Consider the following 10,470-nt stretch of genomic DNA (forward strand, 5'->3'; position numbering starts at 1 on the left):
ATGCCATAGCTAAACCAGCCAATAGTTCAATAATCGATATACAAACATTTAGATAAGAGCTGATTACAAAATTATACAAAAAGATAGACGTGTCCCATCATCATAGGGAGAATAGTTAACTGAACACAAAGGAGGAAGCAGGGTCATTGTTGTCACCCACCAGGGGGATCCATGCAGTCCAGCCTAGTTCTCCTTCGCACCAAACCAGTACATTCCCTTCGGCAAACTGATCTCTGTAAGGGTGAGAGGGAAGTCCTTCCAACTCTAGCTCTATGAAGTCTTCTCTCTGCTGTCGTGCCTCCATCTCTTGCATGAATCTCATCAGCCCTTGTTCAAAATAAGTCTTGTTGCTTCCCATGCGGTCCCATGTGAAGCCATGTGAGAGCTCTCTTATAAAGACTAGAGTAAAGCCATTCTGTAACCACCTATCAAAATTGTCCTCCTCCATTCTCAGTACCACTGTGACCTGCATAGCAACAAGGTAAAAAATGAGTCTCCTAAGAGACTCAGTGAGGTTCCTACTCTTTCCATTAAACACATCATAATTTCTATATTTTCAAATGATCTACATAATTTCCAAAGAGAGAGCAAACCAGAAAAGATTAGCATGTTTCTTGGCACCTCTAATATAACCAAGTACCATCTCTTCAATAGAAAAATAGTTGTTATTAAGTGAGATCCCAAATAGATTCCAGATTTCTCTAGCAAAATGATAACCAAGAAAGATGCGGTAAACAGATTCAGGGATGCGGCAGAAACAAGGGGTCTCCATTGAGGTCTTTAAGAGGTAGTTTATGCAGCAGGAGCCTCCAGGCAAAAAATTTCTTCTTTGGCTCAGTTGGGGAAGACCAGAATCTTGAGAGGGCAGAGCGCCAGTGCAAGGAGTCCCAAGAAAGGTTCCAAGAGCAGTTAAGGTGGTCAAGGATATCTCTAGAATCAGCAAGGGTAGAGTAGATCATTTTGGCTTTGATTTGCAAGAGGGGGGAGCCATCTAACTAGCAGAGGGAGGTTAAGGGGGGGGGAGGCGGGGGAAGGAGCAGGTAGGATGGGGGCCAGTGCAGATTTAAGGACAGAGTAGGTTATGGCTTGGGAGAGGGGGAGGTTGAATTTAGAGCTAAGAGATTCCCAGGAGATCAGGGTGCCATCCTTCAGAATGTGTTCAAATGAGACTAGCCCCAGGTTATGCCATTTCAGGGCAGAGCATCCTTGAAGATAGGCAAGTTGTTTTCCATTGTGCAGAACATTCCACCAAATAGACCTTTTCAGATTAAGGGTTCCTTCCCTATTTGTTATGTCTTTATTGCTAATAAATTGCCTAACATGGTTCCAGGCTTTCCATATTGATTTGAAGACTTCTGACCCTGCAGGGGAGACCTCAAACCTCCCAACAATCAGATCACTGATGGGTAGGTTCTTCCATTTTTTACATGATTTTGGGGTGGAGCATTGAATCTTGTTTCTAATAAGAGCTTTCCGGGGTTCATTGCCATCAATTGCTTTACAAATCCATTTGGCTACTAGGGCAATTCCTTGAAGTTTGAGGTCTTTGAGTCCAATACCTCCCTGAGTCTTAGATCTGATACACCAATCCCATTTAACTGCATGTTGTTTCTTTTTGCCTTTTCCATCTGACCAGAGGAAGTTCTTGATCTATTTTTTAATGTAGTTGAATTGATAATTACTAAATAACCAGGTTGAGGAGCAATATATGTTATAGGAAGACAACAGTTTTTGGCAAACCTGATAGCGGCTTGCCAAGGAGAGGAAGTTCCGATTCCACTTGGTGAGTTTCTTATCAACTTTATTTCTGAACCATTCCCACATTTCTTTCAAGTTCAAAGAGATAGAGAAAGGGATTCCTAGGTATCTAATGATGGTATCTGGGCCTCCCCACTTTAGGTCAAACTTAGACAGCCAGATAAGAGGGGCATTAGACCATCCTAACAGGGTAGACTTATGGAGGGCGATTCTACTGCTTGATGCTTTGCAGAATATCTCTATATTTTAAAGAAGGTGTGATGGATTCTCCTCTTCTAGGGAGAAGAGAATAGCTATGTCATCTGTAAACTATATATTGACAACTTCTTCTTTGTTATGGAGTGTTATTCCTTTAACCTTAGGAGATAAGCTGCAGTCTTTTAGTATGTAGTGCATAGCATCAGTAGCCAGGACAAACAGGGTTGGGGCAAGAGGGCACCCCTGCCTAATTGATTTGGATAGAATAATGTTATCAAATTTTAGTCCGTTTACTTCCACAACTGCATTGGCATAAGTGAGAAGTGTTTGAACAATCCTGCAAAAGGAGTCTGGGAAGCCCAACCTGTCTAGCATCTGTGTAATGAATCTCCATTCTATCCTATCGTATGCCTTCTCAAAGTCTATTAATAACATAGCCCCATTTTGATCAAAGGCTTTGGCCTAATCTAGAGATTCCCAGCAGGTCACCAAGTTCTCAAGGATAAACTTGCCTTTCACAAAACCTGTATGGGTAGGGCTGATAATCTTAGGTAGTATTTTGATTAACCTGTTTGCTACTACTTTAGCTAATATTTTGTAAGATACATTTAGTAGCATGATAAGCCTCCAATTATTGACCAAAGTCTTGTCTCCCTCTTTGGGGATGAGTTTGATAAGCCCTTGATTGATCTCTTTACCAAGAGTTCCTTTGGAAATAGCCTCCAAATATAGGGCATGGAGGTCATCCACAATCCATTTCATATTTTTCTTATAGAACTCCATTGGGGATCCATCTGGACCAGGGGACCGGTCATTGCCCATAGAGGAGATAGCCTTGACTATTTCTTCTTTTGAAATAGGGCTTCCCAAAACCTCACAGTCTTCCTCATTAATTTTGGTTGGGGTTAATTGCTTAATAAGGACTCTAGCTTGTCTGTGTTCTTCACTTACTTTCTCTGAGGCGAAAAGCTTCTGATAATAGAGGGAGAAGCATTGCAGGATCTCCTGGGAGTCTGTGATGTGAGTATTATTGTCCCATATAGTGTTGATGTTGACTTTAGCCTCTTTAACTTTGAGCATGTAAAAAAAGAATTTGGAGCCCTTGTCCCCCGAGTCCAGCCAATTTAGTTTGGTCCTAGTTTTCAACCCTTTAATATATAAATATTAAAAAATATAATACTATATAATATATAGTTTTAGAAAAAAAATAACACGTCAATGAATACAGTCCAATTATTTCTTAACACATCATATACAAACAAATTAGATTAGGTACATATGATACAAGTAAAAATAGAAAGAAACAAACTACAGGCAATCCTTTATGAGTGCAATCCTTGTTCTTACCTTGAATTTGAGGACAAAGACCCCTGCTCACACACCCTTCAGTGAATAATAAAGAAATACATAGTATAAAAGAAAAGTTCCAAAATTTGTTTACCCAAATTTAGATTTCTCTATGTCCTTTATTGAAAAATACATCAAATCGATTCCCTACAAATAGATACCCAACAAATGACATTGAAAACATCACCCTTTGCAAAGGTTGGATGGAATAGTGGAGAGGCCATCTTGGAGCGCCTTGCAGGCATGCGAGTGAATATGGGCGCTACCATGCATTCAGAGCTTAAAAGTCAAAGCTTAGTGTGTGCTCTTTAAGCCATCCCCATAAAAGTAACAAATAGAAAATCCAACATTGGATACTCATGATGCTACGTCTTAGCACATAGGTTTACCAAAGACTTGAAAGCTGCCGGTTGAAGTCTTCAACTCGAATAGCAATTACAGCAATAATAAAGATGTAATTAAAGACACGAGTTTTGATAATAGGAGAGAAATAATCAAAACTCCAACACAAGCACAATCCTTTCTCTTAGCTTCCTACCATGTAACCCGCCGTTTTCTTTCCTTTAAGTACCTAGTTCATAAAATAGATTCAAAGAATCTGCACCTTATCTTAGGAATGCAGATTGCTTGGTCTGTCGTAGCCACAACATGGGTTGACTAGTTCGCCTTTGATATATATGGTCTACTAATTTTACCTATCGCTTTTGTTTTTTTTTTTGTTTACAACATTTTTGAGCTTAGTGATGGGAATGGACAGTGGCGATCAAGAGCTAAATCATTAAAGTCAAATTCATTAAATTTTGATTTATATAATCTATATAATATTATTAAAGATAAATTGATTAAAGTTAAGTTTCTAAATTCAATTGTTTCATAAATTTATTGAAGTTAAAAATATTTAAGTTAAATAATTATTATATCTTTTCATTTGACTCCATTTAAATAATTTATGAAAAGATCTAAGAATTTGGCTATCTCTATTTATCTAATTTTATAATTCCCTCCCATTCAAGGCAAAGGTTACTCCATAGTATGTCCATTGAGGCCAAATGGTAAAGGTCTAAACAAATCCAATAGTAATCAAATTTTCATAACTAAGTCTATTCAATATGTAGATAATTACTTTTTTTGAAAGTTGCATAACTTTGGTTTCTATGACTATCATGTTGATAAAAAAAGAAGAGAATTCCTACCAATATTGGAAAAAGATAATATTAACTCGATGATTTATATACTCAAAAATATGAAATAAGATACTTTGTAATTCTTATTTAGTTGTTTAAAATATATAATAAGGCATTTGACAATTTAGTTGATAATTTTATTTGAATAAAAATGACATATAAGAGAACTATCACCATAACCAATACCATTTTGTCAGAAAGAACATAAGTCAAATAAATCTATCATTAAAAGATGAGACTACATGAATTAACATCATATAAGATGTGTCATCAATATGAATCAAAGTATAATAAAAATGGCTGAATATAAACCATCATCATGTTCATCATGTTTATTTAGTTATAAACCTCCTACAAAAGCTGTATATCAAGCATTTAGATCAATACCACAACAAACTAGTGACTTTTAGCACTCTTTATATTCGATTTCCTTATCAATGCTCTACTATAACAACTAAACAAATAATATTTCATTTGTACCACCAATAAAACACTTGAGAACTTCTGCAACAAACAAATGGTCTCTACGATATGGACACACAATGCAACACTCACAACACAATCTAATGAAGAAGTAGATTCAGTTACTTCAATCTGTTCATTACTTATTATCATATTTGTTCAAATGTTTGTTGTTCAAACTATCAATTAATTAATAAATATGATAAAAAATACATCCTAGATATTCCATAGAAATATTGAGAAGCAAAGCCCTCTTTATTATTGGGTCCAAAATAAAACATTTTCAAATAACAAGTAGTGAAGAATTTATTTTTATTATAGAAAACAACATAATGCGAAAAAGTCTTCTTTCAGGACAAATGTATCCCTCGCTTTTCTCCCACAACACTTCACGTGCTTTGACTACCTTCCGCACATCGTTTTTACAACCATTTCTTCCTTAAGCTACGGCAATATATTCTGTGGAAACTGCGCTTAGAATTTGTAGTATCACCATGGTGGGGTTCTGTGCAAACGCAACATTGATAAGTGAGGCAACGACTTTCAATGTACATACATACACAAAGCGGCTAATAAGGAAAAGCTTCAATCACAGACTGCAATGCCGGTATGGCTATAAAATTGAAACGAGGAAATCCTGCTTCCATTAAAACATTCTTCCACTCCTCTTCCGTTCTCTCTTTCCCACCAGAGCTGAACGCAATCATTACCAGATCAAACACAAGACCCAAACAAGGATCCAGCGCTGTCTTCTCTCGGGCGTTCAGAACTGCATCCACAATGATCACCTTCCCTCTTTCTGGAATCGCCTTTCTGCATTGCTTCAGAATCTTCACGCAGTCCTCGTCTCCCCAATCATGCAATACCCACTGCAAGATTTCATGGGAAAAACAAAAGATCCATTGAAAACCCTCTGTAAAAGCCCTCCTACATACCAAAACAAAGCACCAAATTCGGCCCACTGACCTGGATGAATACAGCGTCTGCGGATGGCACCTCTTTGAACATATCTCCTCCAACATGTTTTACCCCTGCATTATGGAAAAAATACATAAAAACATATTAAGTCAACGAATAACAAACAGATGGCATTTAAGGCCAACTGTTGTCTTGCTTGAAGAGGTATATTAAAATTATTTATACCTGGAAAATGAGGAGCTGTGGCTATGACGTGGGGGAGATCGTAGTTGATGCCGTTAATAGTTGGATGGGCCTTCACAATCTCTGCGACTGTCGCTCCGATGCCCCCTCCAACGTCCACCAAGGAATTCAAGCCCTGAAACCCCTCGTATTTAGACAAGATGGCCCTCATCACGATGTTGGCGTTGCAGGCCATGGCTTGGTTGAAAAGATGGCTGTACTCAGGATGCGACGCACCGTAGTCCCAAAGATGCAGGCCGTGAGCCTTCTCGAAGGCCACGCCGCCATTGAGGACGCACTCGTTGAAATGGTGCCACGGCGCCACGCTCCTGACGTCGTTGAGCATAAGCAGCCAGGCGGCCATGGAGAGCGAGGATGCCCCCGCGCCGTCTTTTAGCATCCACTTAGAAGCAGGCGTTAGGCCGTATCTCACTTCATTTACGCCGCCACTCGTTTCGGCCCTGAAAAAATTCTTGGCAACGAGGAAGCGCAGGATTCTGAAGAGGCAATTGACGTCGGGATTTTGGGTGGGAAGCTCTGCCGCGATTAGGGAGAGGGAAAGCGTTGCTTTGGGGCCGCGGCGCGCAATGATGTCTGGGATTCCGAGCAGAACGACAGACTTTACCGCCAAAGACTCCACAAACGCAAACGTGTATTTCCATGCCTCCGCTTGACCGACTAGTTCTTCCTCCTCGCTCTCGAACACGCTCCTGCTCGTATCGTCACAGATTTGTGTATCAGCATTCATGTTTCCAACTTTCATAAACTCTCGATCTTTGAGATACACACACCCAAAAGGCACAAGGATATATATAAAGTTATCCACCTTATTTTATATTCTTTCTTACTTTTCAAACATCAAAATTAATTTATGTATTATTTGAAAATTGTCAACAATCCTATTAATGTGATCTAAATTATAGAATTTTAAATTTTTTTAATTTTGATTATAAATAAGTTAATAATGCATTCATTTATTATCTTATTTTTATTCAAAAAATGTGGGTCAATGAATACAATTTATTTATTTGATCATATTTGAATCAATTTTAATTTATTGAAAAGGTCAAATAGATAAAATATAAGAAAATGCTAATTAAATAATTAAAATTTACATCTATTAGTTTAAAACATTTTTAAAATCAACAAGAAGAAAAATAATATTTAATAATGATTAATGAATATCTATAGATTTTTTAATTTGTTTTATTATCTATTTGTAATTCTTAATAGGAGGATTAATACTAATACATTTAATGCATTCAAAATTTTTAATTAGTTTGCCCAGTGAGCATATATAATTAAAAAAATTGAACAACCATCATATACTCTACATTTAATTTTATATTTTTAATAATTGTAAAAAATTACATTTTTCTTTTCTTCTATATATTCATAATTAAAACAGTAACTATAAAAATCATTTTCAATTTTTTCTTTTTGTAAAGTACATGTCTAATCCAATGCATTTAATTTTTTAAATCAAATTTCAGGTTCATTAATGATTCTAATAATAGGAGAAATATTATATACATTGAAATAGTCATTTTCTATGTGACAAGGTAAGTTAATATGAAAATATATTTTTTCCTTGATACAATTAACTTTAAATTTATTATGAACCTTTAAATAATATTTCTAACATCACCTAATTTATTAAAAACAAAAATTAATTGGACTCACTATAACATGGTAAGAACTTCATGCAACGTGTCTCTTATTATATCAAACATAAAAGAGATTTTGCCTCTTGTTGAAAATGTTTTAGCAACCATTGTTATTTTCTTTAGTCAAAAAATCATTTCATTAGAAGAAAAAATATTCGATGAACAAAAGATAAATTTGACATTATCAAAAAATCATTCTGCTAGAAGCAAAAATATTCAATGAACAAAAGGTAAATTTGATATTATCAAATAGATCAATTTACTAATGCAACAATAAACTTGAACTTATTGAAATAGAGAGTAAATCTATTTCTAATAAAATCTAAATCATCAATATATGGTTATTTAAAAAAATCATAAATAAACATATATCAAAGTTAATATAAAAATGGACAAAGAAGCTTACAAAATATAACACCCGATAATATGGTAGTCTTCATTTTTCATTACATATATATATAAGATTCCATATCCTATATTATAAGAAACCTCCTTCAATGACTCCTATATATATTGAATTGTTATAACAACTCAATACAAACAAACATTCATACCACCATTATAATAACCTATTAAACAAACTCTAACAAACCCAAGAGATAGTTTCTATATTCATCGTATAAATGAGACAATATTTCTAATACCCCCCCATATTGTATCATTTTCCAAATAGGGATAGTGGACCAACAGTACTTGATGACCACATTTGGTAGTCCATCATAAGGTGTGAGTAGGGACATACACATCTACTTGTGACAAGCAATAGTGGAACTAGTCTCACTATACTATCATCCAAGGATAGGGACAAACATATCTACTCATGGAACCAATGATAGGGACTAACACATCTATCCAAGGTCTTACATCAAGCTTGCATAGGGACAAGCACATCTATCCATCATCAAGATTATGAATGGGGACACACACATCTACTCACAACAAAATGATTAGGGACAAACAAATCCATTCATAATTACCAACTCTTGTCAATAGGAACACATACTTTTAATCACTTACAACATCTTCCAAATTGTGTCCTATCACTTTTTGATCTTTCTTGTTGATGTGTTTCTCTCAGATTGCACAAACTCTGGTTTTCAAGATGACAAGAGAGGAATGGAAAGTGGTATTTGAATGTTGGATGTAAGATAAATATAATATGAAAAGGTACTATGCAGCTATATGAAAACCTCAGCTAAGCTAAAGGCACACTATAAAATTGATAAAATACTCTAATTGCTCTAAAATGACATGATTGCAGGATAACGAATAGTTTCAAATTGTTGTGAAAATGCATTTTTATAGACTTTGTAGAAGCGAATTCCTATGTGACAAGGATCAATGGTTAAGAGTGAATCTCAACAAATAGATGGCTATGAGTGATTGGTTAGGATGTCAAAGAGAAAGGAGGAAGATGTTCCTACTACACATGCAAGATGGACGAAAAGGTGGAAGAGGAGTCCAAGTGGCATCATACTCACCTTGACTAGAGTTGGAAACCCCAAGAATGTAAGATAATTGGAGATTATCTAGGGAATGTAGGAAAAGTGGCTTTTGACTAGGGTGAGGTGGACAAAACTTCCTCCAAAGATGTAGGAGTAGTAGAGAGAGTATAGGAAGTAGGAGGAAAACTAAATTTTTCCTCCTCCTGACTAGGAATAGAAGTTGGAGATTAATTGCAACTAATTTAATAAATAAGAAAAATTAATATGTTTAGCCACATAGAAATGTGTTGGTAGATAAGATGACATGTAGAGAGAATGAGGTGGAAAAGATATTTAATTAAATAATTTAGAATTATTTAATCAAGGAAGACCTTAGAAGAGTAATGAAGATAATTAATTAAATAATAATTATTTATTTAATTAATCATAACCATTTTTAGGTGTATACAATTTGAAGTATCAAAAGTACATAGATATAAAATAATTAATATATTACTATGATTTTTTGGTAAACTCACTTGTATTTCATCTTCTCGCAATATACAAACATTTGTTTCTAATTGTACCCTATCAATTCTATTCAAACCTCATTTCACATTTTACTACTTTTTACATCAAATACTATACTCCATCCATAAAATCAAAAGAAACAATTATTTCTTATTGCTACTTGTATATAACATCAACAAACAAAACATTTTCAAGTAGTAAGTAGTAGAAAATATTTGGACAGTTTTATTGTGGACAACAACATATTGTGAAAAAGTCTTATTTCATGACAAATGTAAACAACTAGAATAAGAAAACCACATCAACTAGCCCTACAAATGCATTCCTTGTTTTTTGTTCATACAATACTATTACTTAGATAAAATACTATACTTTGTCATGATATAATTTCAAAGTTTCTAACAATTCCTTGAGCATACCCATCACACATCAAGGCGCCATTATTATACACATTTACAATGAAGTAACCAAAATAACTTAGAAGAGAAAAATCATAAACAAACCTATTGTAATTAAAATAATTAATAAATAGGTCAAAGGTAATATTTATTGTGTGGGTCCAAAATAAAGTATATAGTCATTGGTAGAAAATTTATTGTGTACAACAACATAGTTCAAAAAGTCTTATTTCAGACAAATGTATCCCTCGCTTTTCTTCAACAACATTTCACGTGGCTTGACTTCCTTCCACACGTCGTTTTGACGGCAATCTGTTCTGTGGAAACTCGCTTAGAATTTGTACTATCACGACGGACTTTA

The 10,470-nt window shown here is 35.1% G+C and overlaps 1 protein-coding gene across 1 annotated transcript; it reads right to left on the minus strand.

Moving 5' to 3' along the window:
• Nucleotides 1–5,181: 5,181 nt before the first annotated feature.
• Nucleotides 5,182–6,858, minus strand: LOC131078155 ((R,S)-reticuline 7-O-methyltransferase). The gene is made up of 3 exons (XM_058015828.2): nucleotides 6,093–6,858; nucleotides 5,916–5,980; nucleotides 5,182–5,818 (listed from the first exon to the last, which is right to left on the minus strand). The coding sequence occupies exons 1-3, from the start codon at nucleotides 6,850–6,852 to the stop codon at nucleotides 5,519–5,521; spliced, it is 1,125 nt and encodes a 374-aa protein (XP_057871811.2). The 5' UTR covers nucleotides 6,853–6,858; the 3' UTR covers nucleotides 5,182–5,518.
• Nucleotides 6,859–10,470: the final 3,612 nt, after the last annotated feature.

The sequence above is a fragment of the Cryptomeria japonica genome, chromosome 1, assembly GCF_030272615.1.
Source record: "Cryptomeria japonica chromosome 1, Sugi_1.0, whole genome shotgun sequence".
NCBI lineage: Eukaryota > Viridiplantae > Streptophyta > Pinopsida > Cupressales > Cupressaceae > Cryptomeria > Cryptomeria japonica.